Source organism: Centruroides vittatus, unplaced genomic scaffold (genome assembly GCF_030686945.1).
Source record: "Centruroides vittatus isolate TY-2023 unplaced genomic scaffold, ASM3068694v2 scaffold_1444, whole genome shotgun sequence".
NCBI lineage: Eukaryota > Metazoa > Arthropoda > Arachnida > Scorpiones > Buthidae > Centruroides > Centruroides vittatus.
Genome location: NW_027122679.1, coordinates 472,496 through 486,645, shown reverse-complemented (window position 1 = coordinate 486,645; position 14,150 = coordinate 472,496). Strand labels below are relative to the sequence as shown.

Sequence of the window (14,150 nt, the reverse complement as noted above, 5' to 3'; positions counted from 1 at the left end):
CAAGTGTTTTTTAAGATAGAATATAGACAAAAATTCCAACTTTAGAAGGAATTGTATGATAAGAACTTTCGCATTAATTTATGAGTCTACATGCATGTGAATTATATTATTTCTATACAGATTGGGATGGGACGTTTTTCCTGATACCTCTTGTAATTTTTGTAAAGAAGTTATTCAAATTCATTTGCCATGATTGGCTATAGCTATATTATTTTTAATATACAGCTTTAATCACTTGATCATAAACACATTAACATTTGAAATTTCAACAAGATTCGTGTTTTGAATAAATAAAATTTGTAAATTATTTACTGATTTGCAAATTTTTAATTATCATGACATGTTAATATAATTCATTCAGTGAATTATCATTCATTTTCTCTCTTCAAGGACATTATGATATAAATAAAAACAATGTTAAACACTTTACATGTTTCTTACTCTAAATTGAACATTACCATATATGCCAGCATTTAAGTTAACTTTTTAGCCTGAAAAATTTTCTCTAGAACTGAGGATCAACATATGTGGCAGATGTAAAGGGCAAATCTTAACCAGAGTGATAAACAAGTGAAACAGCACTCCTAACAATTGCTATGAACCACTTATAACTCTAGCAGGACATCACAAATATTTCCAACTAAAACTCATATATGGTGAACTTATTAACTATTATAAAGATTAATATATTAATAATAATAATAATTTTGCATAAACAAACTACATCATATTCTGCTTCCAACAATTGATGTACCAAATATACATCACAGATACAAATGGCAGAGTTTAAGCAAAAGTACTACTACAGTGTTTTGCTATCTCATATACTGCATCCAGTAGTATTATTGTGGTACTATGCCATGTAAATTATTAATATTTTATTGAAAGTGTTGGCTTTAATTTTTTGTTTTCTTCATTTGTACCGGTTGTCTAGATATATGTACTTGCGAAGGAGAGTAGTTTAATACGTTGCAAAAATACTTTCGCCTGTTTAATATTGTTTTCTTTCATTAGTAGATTGTTCTTTCTATCTGTGATATATCTTGTTCTTGGAGTAAGGGACTTGAATAATTTGGTTTTTAAAAAATTCTTTTGTTTTCTTCTTTTTCCTTTTCAGTAAATATTAGAATGTTTTCTATATATATTTGTTTTTCTTTTAGTCAAATTTTCTTTTTCTCTTTTTGTAACTTCCTAGATTCTTGTAGATTTTCTGCATTTCTCAGTATGTATTCTAGCTTTTTTCCTATTGTCAATTGGTTCTGTGCTCTTTCCATTAAATCAATCTTGTTTAGCTTGCTTGACCAGTTTCTCAAGTTTTACATTTGCTGTTTCTTTAATGTAAATCTTGATAGTTTTCCATTCTTTATTGATGTTATGATTCGGTACTCTAGTGCAGTTATTCTCCTGGATAGTTCTGCTTCATATTTCATTTTGGTCTCATTGTGTTGAAGCTGCATGTTGTGCAGCCACAACACAATGTGTAAATGGTGCATGCAAACAGATGGATAATGGTCCATGATATTGCTGTCTCAGCAGGGCTGAGTTTTCATACTGTGCACACAATTGTGCACAAACATTTGCATTTCAGGAAAGTGTGTGCATTGTGGGTACCACATTCTTTCAATGAAGAACAGACTAAATGATTAGAAGGGCAAAGGACCCGCTAAGATGGGAGATTCTTCAGCATTGTCTCTATGGTCCTGACCTGTTGCTCTGTGACTTTTGTGTTTTTAGTAAACTGAGAAAAGCACTTAAAGGCAGGCAATTTTTCTTGGATGCCTAAGTGCAAGCTGTGGTTCATGATTGGTTCTACCAGTGTCCCAGTACATTCTTTGAATGAGGCATAAGTAGACTTGTGTTGCAGTGAGATAAGTATCTGAAACAACTGGGACAATTACTGTTAAAATAAAATATTTATATTCTATGCTGTTGCTTTTGCTTATTGAACCACTCTTATAGTTTCATCTGGAGATCTCCATATATATTTATGTCGGAATGATGGGCTGCATATATTGGCAAAAATATAGTTATAAACTTTCAGAACAGACTGTAGCAGAATTAATTTATTTTGTCAATGTAATAAACAAAAAGATATTTTTATGAACAAAAAGCAAAGATACTACATTATGAATATTAGCTTTTATATTATAAGTAAGATACTAGAAGTTAAATATTTTATCTGTTAAACAACAGGTTGTTTATTAATGTTCTTATATTAATATTAAATATTTATTAAATAGAATGTTAAATAATATTTTAAATAGAATTTTTTCCACAAACTTCATCCTTGATAGACAACTGCAGACTTGCATTGTAGGTAAATACTGAATGGAAATGTGGGTGAATTTATTTTATGTCACCAAATTCTTAATAGTTTATTTCTATTTGTATATAAAGAATTTAAATTTTTTTGAAATATCTAAATTATATTCTTATATTTTATTAATAGATTAGAAAATATTTATATAGAAACCTTATTAATTTAATACTATAATAAATTTTTTGCAGGTATAAATATGAAGAGGATACATTTTAAGAAGTGCAATTTTTTGTAGATAAAGATTTTTAGATAGCTTTTCAATTGGGAATAATAATGGATTTTGAAAGTCCGGATGTCGAAAAAGATTTTCCAGGCCTGTATGCTTCTGAAACAGCAAAAAACAGAAGCCAGGAACGGGATAGTGATTGTAAGCTGATGATTAAAATATTCTTAAAAATATTGATTTTAATTTTAAAAATTACATATGTAATTATTTACTAGTGTTTTGTATTGACTAATACAAAACACTAGTAATAATATTTGTATTGACTAATACAGTATTCTGATTTAAAATTAACAACACAAATAAGAATACATCTACTCTGTATACAGGATCATCAAGGTAACTCTGGAAAAGTCACCATATAATGAAAAATAGAGGGAAAAATCAATATATTCTCATGAAAATTGGTAAAAAAGTAGTACACAATATACAGAATGAAATTATTCTATCAGGTTGATTCAAAAGTTCTCAGACACAGACACATGATACAAAACTTTATTGATAATAAAACACAAAAGCATGGTTATTCCTCAAAATAAAGGCCTTGTTAGCTATGTTCTTGTCTTATCTTTCTGCAAGTTGGTGGATTCCTTGGCAATATCACTTGACTGGTTTTGATGTCAAAAAACTCATGAATTCCATTTTTGACATCATGTACTGTATTGAAGTGACATCCTTTTAGAAAATGTGCCAGTGATTGGAGTGATGAAAATCTGATGGAGCGAGGTCAGGGTTGTAAACTGGGTGAGGCAAAAGTTTGATCCCCTCCAGCTCCTTTAAGTTTTCTTGGATCAGTCTGCATCGGTGTGCCAGAGAGTTATCATGCTGTAACAGTACATACTTTCGATTAAGTAATGCTGGATAGTGAGTGTGCAGAACTTGAAATACCCATTCCAGTTGTTTAGCATAAAGGTTGCCATCCACAACTCAGCCATTAGGAACTAGCTCCCATGGACCATCCGAATTCCACCAAATGCACAGTATGACTTTTCGTTCAAACTCTCTTTATTGAAACATTTGTGCTGGCCCCTCATCTGGTTAAAGTCACTAGTTTTCTCTGTTAGGATTTCTGAAAAGCACCATTTTTCATTTTCTGTAATGATCCTGTGTCAGAATCTTTTTCATTTTGCAACATTTGATTACAAACATTTATCTTCCTTTGTGCCTGCTGCTACTTGAGGTCTTCTGCTATGGAAGCCAAGGTGTTTCAGATGTCGAACAATGGTTGATTGGGAAGTTGTGAATTCGACAGACAGTCGGCAAGTTCTGTTGCCTGGCACCTGTTGAACATCTTCGAACAATGCTTTGTCGTCAATGGTTATTTTGAGTGAGACATGTCTATGAGGCTGGTGTTCCCACAGTTGAAGTGGTGGAACCATTCAGCTACAGTTGTCTTGCTCATCATACCTGGGTCTTCAATTTTGCAAATTTTTTCTGTTGTTACTTTTGCACTGAACCCTTGATTCCACTAATGATGCAAGATGTTTCAAATGATGAGTTTTTCATCAGTTATTCTTACTTGTGGAAAACAATATTCATGAAAGGAATGAACTCAAAAGCTCTATAAAATGATAGTATTTGCTTTGATGATGATGCAGATACTAAGGATGCACTGATTAATTGGTAAGTAATCGGTAATCGGTCGTATTGACCACTTCGCCGATTAATTGGCATCGGCCATTTCCCTGATTAATCGGTTTTGACAATTGGCCAATTTTGCATTTTGGTGTTTTTGTTAGAAGGTTACATATAATGCTAGTAATAAAAAATAATAAATTTCTGTTAGGGTAGATGTACCAGTTTTGGCCAGTGTACCAGTTCTGGCCAGAAAACAAATTTAACTTAAGAAATATAATCACCACATATTCAAATATGTCCAATGAAACAAACTTTTATTGTTAACTGTTCACACAGTTAACAATAAAAGTTTGTTTCATTTGGGATTATATTTTTAAGTTAAATTTGTTTTCTGGCCAGAACTGGTACTACACTGGCCAAAACTGGTACATCTACCCTATATATTTATTATTTATTACATGACAGACTGAATATGAAAAAAATTTTACAATTCAAATTATTCTTTTTATTGATACATATTATAAAGTATAACACAACCTATTCAAAACTATCTCTTTTATTTAAAGTTTAAACTGTAAACATGTAAAACAAATAAAAATTTAATATTCAAATTGTAAAATCCTTAAATTGTAATGCAAAAATCATGAGAATTTCACCATTTTCAGGGCATAACCTATTTCTTGCTGGCTGATAAATGTTACCTCCAGTGCTGAAAATTCTTTCACTTTCAATGGAAAATGCTGGGGCACTTAAATATTTCATAGCTATTTTGCTCGAATTAGGAGAAAGTTCTTTTGAACTTTACCACAAAAATAGGTCACTATGTCTTTGTTTAAGGGGTAAATGTAAATATGTTTCTAATTTTTGATCGAAACATTTGTTCGTTTGTTTTGTTTTTTCTTTTTTGTTAAAACATGCTTTTCTTTATTCTTTTGTTTACCGGAAGCTAATTCATCAAATAAATTAGAAAATCTTAGAGATTCTCTTCATCTTGATCATCTCCAGAAATAGAAGCTTTAGAATTTAATTCTGCTTGAGATTTTGAATTATCAATATCTTCTAAGCTATCAGTTGTCCATTTTTTTATTTTCTCTAGCATATCCTCTTTTTGAAATTTCATTTTGAATCTTAGCATAAAGACTTGTTTTCTATATATGCTGAAAATCTTTTTTTATTAGTACTTCTATTGTGGTATTAATGCCACTAAAGGAACTACTGCTCTTTGCTTTTGATAAGAATAATTTCAGTCTCTATTGTGGGAATTATTGAAGATGAGGTGGTTTTTCATTCGCTTGCTTCCACAGTAATTTCTTCCAATGGCTTTAAAAGTAGAACAATTTTTTCAATGAGAGACCACTGATATGTACTCAATGTAGGAATTTTATTATCTACAGCATATGTGACATGGGCTTTTTGCTGTTCCAACATGTAGTGTGTAGAATTCCAGCAAGTAGGAACATCTTGAATTAATTTGTGTTTCTGCAAATCTAACTTGTTTGGCAAATCTTCCAATTTGCTTACAGCTACAGCAGAATGATTAAAATGTGTGACAATATTTCTATTAACTGTGATTACAGTTTTCACATCTTGTTGAGAAAATATGCATTAGTTTAGTGTCAGTTGCAGTGGATGTATAAAGCATGATAATGCTTCTAAGTTGCAATTTCTAATTCCAGCTACCATATTTGCTGCAGAATTTCTCAGTACTAAGAATATCTTATCACTTGTCAACTTATACTGTTCAAGAACAATTTTTATCTGTTCACTGATTTGTGTAGCTGTGTGGGAACCTTCAAAGGGAACAATTTGCAAAACAGCTCTTTCCTATTGAAAATCATCCTTCAACCAGTGGGCTGTTACACTTAAAAGGAGAAAGAAGGAGAAAAGGAGAAACCAGTGGGCTGTTACACTTAAAAAAGGAGAAAATCATCCTTCAACCAGTGGGCTGTTACACTTAAAAAAGGAGAAGTTTGTAGTTGCTGTCCAAATATCAGCAGTTAAAGAAACATATTTTGTTTCTGTTAAACACAGAAACACTTCAGCTTTTTAAATAATATCAAAGTTTCCATGTGTCAACAATTAAGCGTTGAGATTTATTTTAGAAACTTTCCCAAACAACGGATCTGTTGAGATTGTTGATTTTGCAAGGATATTCTATAGTCTCTTGTTTACCTGACCCGAGGGAGACAGAAATACCAGGTGGAGAAAAATGGGTTTTTTCCACATTATAATTAACTGTATAATTAACTTCAGTATCTCACACTATTAACACAATAAATTATTAACACAATAAATTATTAACACTAATCAGTCAATAATGCATGGCTGATTAATCGGTAATTTGCCATTTTGCTTATCGGTGCATCCTTAGCAGATACCAACTCATTTGCATTCACAGCAGTGTTGCCAGTTTTATTCTAAAATCCATTCTTGTTCCAGTTTTGAACAGTTTATAGCTTTCCATTGCAGCAAGCTCAAAATAGGATCAACGAATTTTTATATAGGTGCCACAACTAGAAAATTAGCAAGCTGTTTGAATGAACACCAGTATGAAGTTAAAGATAAGTGTCTCTACTGACTTTGCCAAGAATGTATTAGAAAATAATTTTACACCACTATGGTTTGAAACTTCCCTACTTAAGTGATATTTGGATCTCAGAACCTTGTTCCTCTAGGAGTCATTATATACTGTATATCTTTGGTAGAACCATGCAACACACCCAGTTTTGAGTTGCCTGACATAGGAATAACACTTTACAAAAACTTAAAACCTTAATCATTATATTCTTTTTAATTTAAAATGTCTACATTTTATTTTAACCATATTTTATATTTTTGTTGTTTATTTAACCATATATTTTATTTTATTTTTATTAACTACTCTTTTGCATTTATTGTGAATATCCTTTGTATTTATCTTAATCCATTCCATTCGGGAAATCTTTAACATCATGTAAATGGGTGGAATTTGTTATGCGGCGCATTTTTGCATTTTTTGGATAATTTTTAAATCGTGATATTTTGCTTCAAAATTGCACTATGTTTAATCTGTTTTTTGTGTTTGATTAAAAATATATTACAGTTTACGATTGTTTAATTTATAGTTTAATACAAATTTGAAGTTTACGAACAAAAAAAAAAAAAAAATTTATTTACAGAGAATCACTGAACTTTGTGCATCTGTTAGGTAGACACATCTGTCTTTTTTTAAACAAAACAAACCCCATCTCTCTAGCTAGAGCAGGAGAGAAGTTATTGCCATTATTTACACTATGTCTCTAATTACTTAGCAGGGAGAGGAGTCCATTGTTATCATTGTAAAGCCACACTTTCAAGTTTATCATCATATATTTCTGCTTAAAATATTGAATATTTGACACTTCTTATATATTTTTTCAATGCTTTATACAATAATACACTAAAATAAGCAATTAGTTAATTTTTTCCTGCAATTACGCAATATCCAGAAGTAATGAGTTTCGTGGTAAATTTTTCAGCTGGAAGCTTTTGATAAGAAATCATCTTGTCAAAATAGAGTCAAATAACATAAAAACTAGTAGAATTACACTCTAAAATAAAGAATATAGCTATTTTTTAATGTTTGTTTACGTTATTTCACGGTTTTTCACGGGAAAATCCTGACCAGATGGTTCTGAAAAACTCTTATTCATTGAAGTTGATTCAGTCATAATATAAATTACCAATTAGAGCATAACAGGGGTAGAAACAAAAATTTTAAAGCCAATTAACAGCAAGATCTTCTATACACTTACTATAGGGAGGTGGAGTTTTCCAGGATTATTTATTGTTAGATAGTTTTGAAAACATATTTACTCACCTAAATATTGTTGAATTAGCTAATTTAATGTCTAAGTGCATTAAATTAGTTAATTAGAGCTAAAAAAACGATTTAAAAAGCGAATTTATTGTGATTGTTAACGTTTTTCATTGAAGGTTGGAGGTGGGGCTTTTTGCGGCAAGTTTTTCCTTTCACAAGTCTCTGATTAGTTAAAGTAATGTCAACAAAAACAGAAGATACCCAATAAAACCTTAGAATGAGTTTCCCTTTGATTGTTTTCAGCCAACTGTGTAGTTAACTGCGAACATTTACTGTAGAATAGTAGGGGATGTATTTACCAAAATATTTATGGCCCAGGGGTGGTAACAAAACACTTATTGGCTTAAACAAAGTCATTCAACATACAGAAGAGTGAATCAAAGCTAAGATCGCTGGAAAACTCGAATATAATGCAAATTAATCAAATTTTTTGATTATTTTTTAATTTACACTGAACGGTGCATTTTGCATTACTGATGAACGAGGAAGTCACGTGATATATACCGATTGGTAGCCAACCGCATGGAAAAGGTTAAATTTGAATCAAAACCTTATCGAACTCATTTGAATTCTAGCAGAAATTATGCATTTAGATTTGGAATGCATTCTTAGAATCTGTCAATGTAAAAAAATTTTCTAAATTTTTATTTAGATTTTGTATATTCTATGCTTCCCTGATGATGGCATTTTGAAATGTCAAAAGTGCTTGTATGTGTTTAATTTTTCAAGTAAACAAGTTTAATGCTGAAAGACGTTACTGTATTTACTCACATATAAGATTACCTCTCATATAGGACAAGGTGTGACTTTAAAGATCAAAACAAGTAAAACGGCAAGGCCGTATTTGAGACAAGATTATGTCTTGGAGACTCACTACTAAGCGAGATCACTTCAACACTCATTGCGGGTCTCATTTTCCAATCATCTTTGGTATCGCTGGTTTTGAGCGCGATCATTCAAACTTTGCCGACCACAGCCACAACCACGAGGTCTTTCACAATGTATTTTCATTGAAATTAACCTATTGAATGTTGAAATTTCTCTCTATTGCATGACGCCCCAGGTTGAATTTTTGTCAATGCAAAAATTTCCTGTTTTTGAAAAAAATAATGGTGGCTATTGTATCATTCACAGTTATTTTTTTTATTTTGCACAAACGAAATATACATATATTAATAAATGTAAAAAAAAAATTCTATTTTGGAAGTTAGTTTTAATATAAAATTATAACGACGCACCATCTAGTTTCAAAAAGTTTCAATGATGAAACAAGATATCTCCAGTCAATCAGTCAAGGTTAGCATGTGGCAACCAGAAATATGTGGGGAATAACATGGGACAGGTAAATGGGTTTTTTCAAAGATTGATTTGTCAAAATTTGATTTAGCGACATTCACTTTTCGAACTTTCCAACGCACATGTTTGTCAAAATTCGATTTCACAATATTTGTATTTCCAACTTACCAACCAGCAATGCATGCGCAAATCTCACACTAGAGAGTGTAGAGAGTGTCGTCATTTTGTATTTTATTGTGTTTCGGTTCTCGGTCCCCTGACTACCTACAAGTCTGGTTTTTTTTATGCGCGCATGATTTGGCGCCTAATACTTTGTGCCAAATTTCAACTCCTGACATGTACTCCTTCATATCTCTAAGCTGATAAGACAGCAGGATGTACGATTTTGTAAACAAGACATAGTCTTGTCAATAAAGAAAATTAGATTTATTAATATAATTCTAATTTTATTTTGTTTAATCACAAGTAAAATATCAAATGAACGTAAATACACACATTGTCCTGCAAAACTTACTGGCATTTTAAACTTCAAGGAAAAATCTTGTAAAATCAACAACAAAATTTGTTCATGTAAAGCTGGACAATTGGGAACCTTTTTTTTTGTCAATTCTTAACAGTCGAATCCACACGCCATTGATTACACTTATGAGTTTCTCTTTTGAATAATTATTTGTTTTTACGTGGGAATGGATTAAAACTTATATTGGGCTTTCATGTGATTTTGGAAATTCAATTCAAAAGCTTTGCTTTTCCTATTGCTATTTATCTTTACTCCTGACAATATACAAGAATGATTCAAACAACCCAGCTAAAATACTTACGTTTTTAAATACAAAAGGGTAAACATCCGGTAAAAAATGCAAATACACAGTTCACAAAAATTATTTGCAAAAATGCAAAGAATCTTTCACTCACACATATAGGACGATGTAGGAATTTGAAGCTGTGATAAATGAATAAAAACCTTGTCTTATATGCGAGTAAATATGGTATATTTCCTTTGTGTTTTATATTTGGCATTGTATGTGGATGTGAGATCAGGGAATTCTGGGTTAACCCTTTTTCACATACAGGATGGTAAAATTAATTAAGATGATTCGTAAAAATCTTGTCATCAGTCCTGACACCAGTTAGGATAGATTTTACTCGCATCCTAACTAGTGAATTAGTCTATCTTATCTTCCTAGTGGTTAGAGAGATATGTTTAACTTGACTGGAATTTTAGGAGGGTTTATTAAACACAAAAATTACTACATGATTCAAGGTTCATGTGTCGACGATTGAGTTAGGCATAAAACCAAACGACAACTACAATACAGTAGAGCATCATTTATCTGAAAGCCGATCAACTAAAACATCAGTTAACCAAAAGCTTTCCAGTTGGACTGTGTCATGCTGAATTGAACGTTTTTGATACTAGATTAACTTCTAAAGTATAATTGTTAGAAAACAATCCTCATACCGGTACTCCAATATCCAATATCACTTCCTAAGCCTTTTAAATTTCCGGTACTCCATACGAAAATTAACAACTAATTAACTAACGTTTTCGATCGCCTCCGCGATCTTCGTCAGGTTTTATCGACGGTTTTGAAATATAATGCAAAAAGAATTATTTCAAAATTCAAACGATCGAACTTCTCCCGCGTGCAATAATTGCGAATGATCTAACATGCAATTAATCTCCCTGATACCATCATAAAAATGTCTCTGTCCATCCATACAGGAATACTACACTATCCTGAGATGCTACCATTGCGGGTGCATTTCGGATACATACTGCCACGCATATGATAATACGTTGCCATCCTTGAAATTAATACATTTCCCCGATTTTGACGCCTTGTAAATCTCAAGGGTCTCCAAGGCCCTGATGCGGTCCGTGTCGAATGACGTTTTAACGAGGCTGGTTTTATCAAAATCTGCCTTTATCTCGGGGTCGGTGGCGTACATCGACAGAGCGGTGGTGATGTCTTTTTTTGGCAACGTCATATTTGTGTTCCGAGATCCTTCTTTGAACGGACCTCTTGGTAGACCCGATGTATATTAGGTCCCTTTGGGACCTGTGATCCCTTATCGGGACACTATATACCCCTGCTCTTAGAAAATCCAGTTTGTCTTTGGCGTTCCTGAGTAGCAAATAGATCGATTGGGTTCTTGAGTACGCCAACTTGGTGCCCTTCTTCCGCGCTATTTCCTTGTATAGGTCCTGCATACCTCTGTTGTACTGGACCACCGTGCGCCGGTTCGGCCCCGAATTGGAGCTATCCCGTGCCACCGAAGCGCTAAGTGCCGTGTTTGTATTACGGAAGTTACGCGCTAATCTACGGACGAGGCCACGTTTATATCCATGGCTAGCGGCTATGTCTTCTATGTGTCCCAGCTCTGTGAGCGTGTCCTCCCATTTAGAATTATGAGTGTACGCCCTCCTAACTAACGCCCTGAACGCCGCAATCTTATATATATTGGATATTGGAGTACCGGTATGAGGATTGTTTTCTATAAATAGCTATGCCGGCTAGAACATACAAGAAGTTAACGTTAGCCCTAACGAGGGCAAGGGCTAAGCTGAATTTTCTTTTGGAATGCAAGAAGAATAACGTGTATCCCATGTCTATATACAGGATACGTCTACCATTAGGATGCGAATCCTTAACACCGAAACTTAGATGGTTGTGTTTGAGAAAAGCTATTCGAGCATCTAAGAGGTGCGTATACTCCTGCCTCGACAAAGTGATAGAAACGGAAGATGACCTCTTTGAACACCACCGTGATTACCTACAACTGGAAAATCGAAAAGTGGCCTTATTTCAAGAAATATTGGCAAGAAATTTGGCGCGGAGATACAAGAAGAAATTGCAGTGGATAATGAGTAAGCAAAAACCCATCAAGAAAAATGTACCCCCCACCCCTCTGGTCTGCTGGGATGGCATAGTTTCTCCGCATTACTTAATCGAAACGGTAGCGCACGGCCCGATGTATACTCCGGGCTCATATAAACCCTTGCTGGAGACAGTAATGCCGGACATTGAAAGAATGGTCTGCGGAATGGATGAGGTTTTCAAGGAACATTACAGATGGAAGGCTGCCATGAGAATAAGTTGTAACAGAAGCTGTAGAAAAGACAGCATATGGATGCATATAAGAAGAACCAAGAAATGGCTTGCGGAGGAGCGTATCATTCTACTAAGGGCGGATAAGAACAGAGCACTCGTTCTACTCAAGGAAGAGACATATAAAGCTATGTTGATGCAATACATCGTGGATACGGACAGTGAGCAGGTCGCGGATAACTACGTAGACAGGTTGCATGCACGGGTTGTGCGATTCACGGGCACACCCTTGGCGAAGGCGCAGGGATTAAACAGGGCGGTGGTGGCGTCGCCGGATACACCCAGGCTTTTCGCTTTCGCGAAAACGCACAAGCCTACGCCTGCGCTCAGACCTATTTTGGATAAGGCTAGAGCCCCTACGAAGTTGCTAGAAACCGAGTTGCACCGCATATTGGCCGGACATCTCCAAGATTATCCCTTAACAGTGAAGAACTCCGGAGAGTTGGTCGATGAATTGAAGCGTACACAGGTTACAGAGAACACTCACGTCACGGTATTGGATTTTCAGGCTCTATATCCATCTATCAAACTCCAACCTTGCTTTTGCGCCCTTAGGGACGTCCTACTAACCAAGTATAGCCTACCAGCACACCGCAAACACGTACTTGAGCTCGCACACCTGGTGTGCTACAATTCGCTGTTTAGGTTCGACAACGCCACGTATTTACAGAAAAGGGGGGTCCCCATGGGGAGCCCAATTTCGGGCGACCTGTGTGAGTTGGTTTTACGGCAGTTAGAGAGAGATGTCATTCACAGGTTTACACACGATATTATTTTATATCGTAGGTATGTGGATGACGTGATGGTCATATGGAAGAACAAGCCGAACGTCCATGATTTTCTGCGCAGTGTTAACGACAACCCGTATGGGCTAACGCTTAAACTAGATCAACTATCGGGCACCGATGTGCACTTTTTAGACGTCGCCATTCAACTCAAGGTAAACAGTATTGAAACGCGGGTGTATTACAAGCCCGACTACCTACCTATGTACATACCTGCTGGGTCTGAAGACCCGTATCGATATAAGATTGCGGCGTTCAGGGCGTTAGTTAGGAGGGCGTACACTCATAATTCTAAATGGGAGGACACGCTCACAGAGCTGGGACACATAGAAGACATAGCCGCTAGCCATGGATATAAACGTGGCCTCGTCCGTAGATTAGCGCGTAACTTCCGTAATACAAACACGGCACTTAGCGCTTCGGTGGCACGGGATAGCTCCAATTCGGGGCCGAACCGGCGCACGGTGGTCCAGTACAACAGAGGTATGCAGGACCTATACAAGGAAATAGCGCGGAAGAAGGGCACCAAGTTGGCGTACTCAAGAACCCAATCGATCTATTTGCTACTCAGGAACGCCAAAGACAAACTGGATTTTCTAAGAGCAGGGGTATATAGTGTCCCGATAAGGGATCACAGGTCCCAAAGGGACCTAATATACATCGGGTCTACCAAGAGGTCCGTTCAAAGAAGGATCTCGGAACACAAATATGACGTTGCCAAAAAAAGACACACCACCGCTCTGTCGATGTACGCCACCGACCCCGAGATAAAGGCAGATTTTGATAAAACCAGCCTCGTTAAAACGTCATTCGACACGGACCGCATCAGGGCCTTGGAGACCCTTGAGATTTACAAGGCGTCAAAATCGGGGAAATGTATTAATTTCAAGGATGGCAACGTATTATCATATGCGTGGCAGTATGTATCCGAAATGCACCCGCAATGGTAGCATCTCAGGATAGTGTAGTATTCCTGTATGGATGGACAGAGACATTT

General features: G+C 35.0%; 1 protein-coding gene across 4 annotated transcripts in view; it reads left to right on the top strand.

The window, feature by feature from the left end:
- Rlip (Ral interacting protein) overlaps positions 1-14,150 on the top strand; it is a 70,303-nt gene that overhangs the window by 6,276 nt on the left and 49,877 nt on the right. For all 4 annotated transcript variants that reach the window (XM_067284664.1, XM_067284662.1, XM_067284663.1 and 1 more), the window contains exon 2: positions 2,509-2,687. In XM_067284664.1, coding sequence (XP_067140765.1) covers positions 2,594-2,687 — 94 coding nt within the window. In that variant the 5' untranslated portion in view covers positions 2,509-2,593. The remainder of the gene's footprint in view (positions 1-2,508; positions 2,688-14,150) is intronic.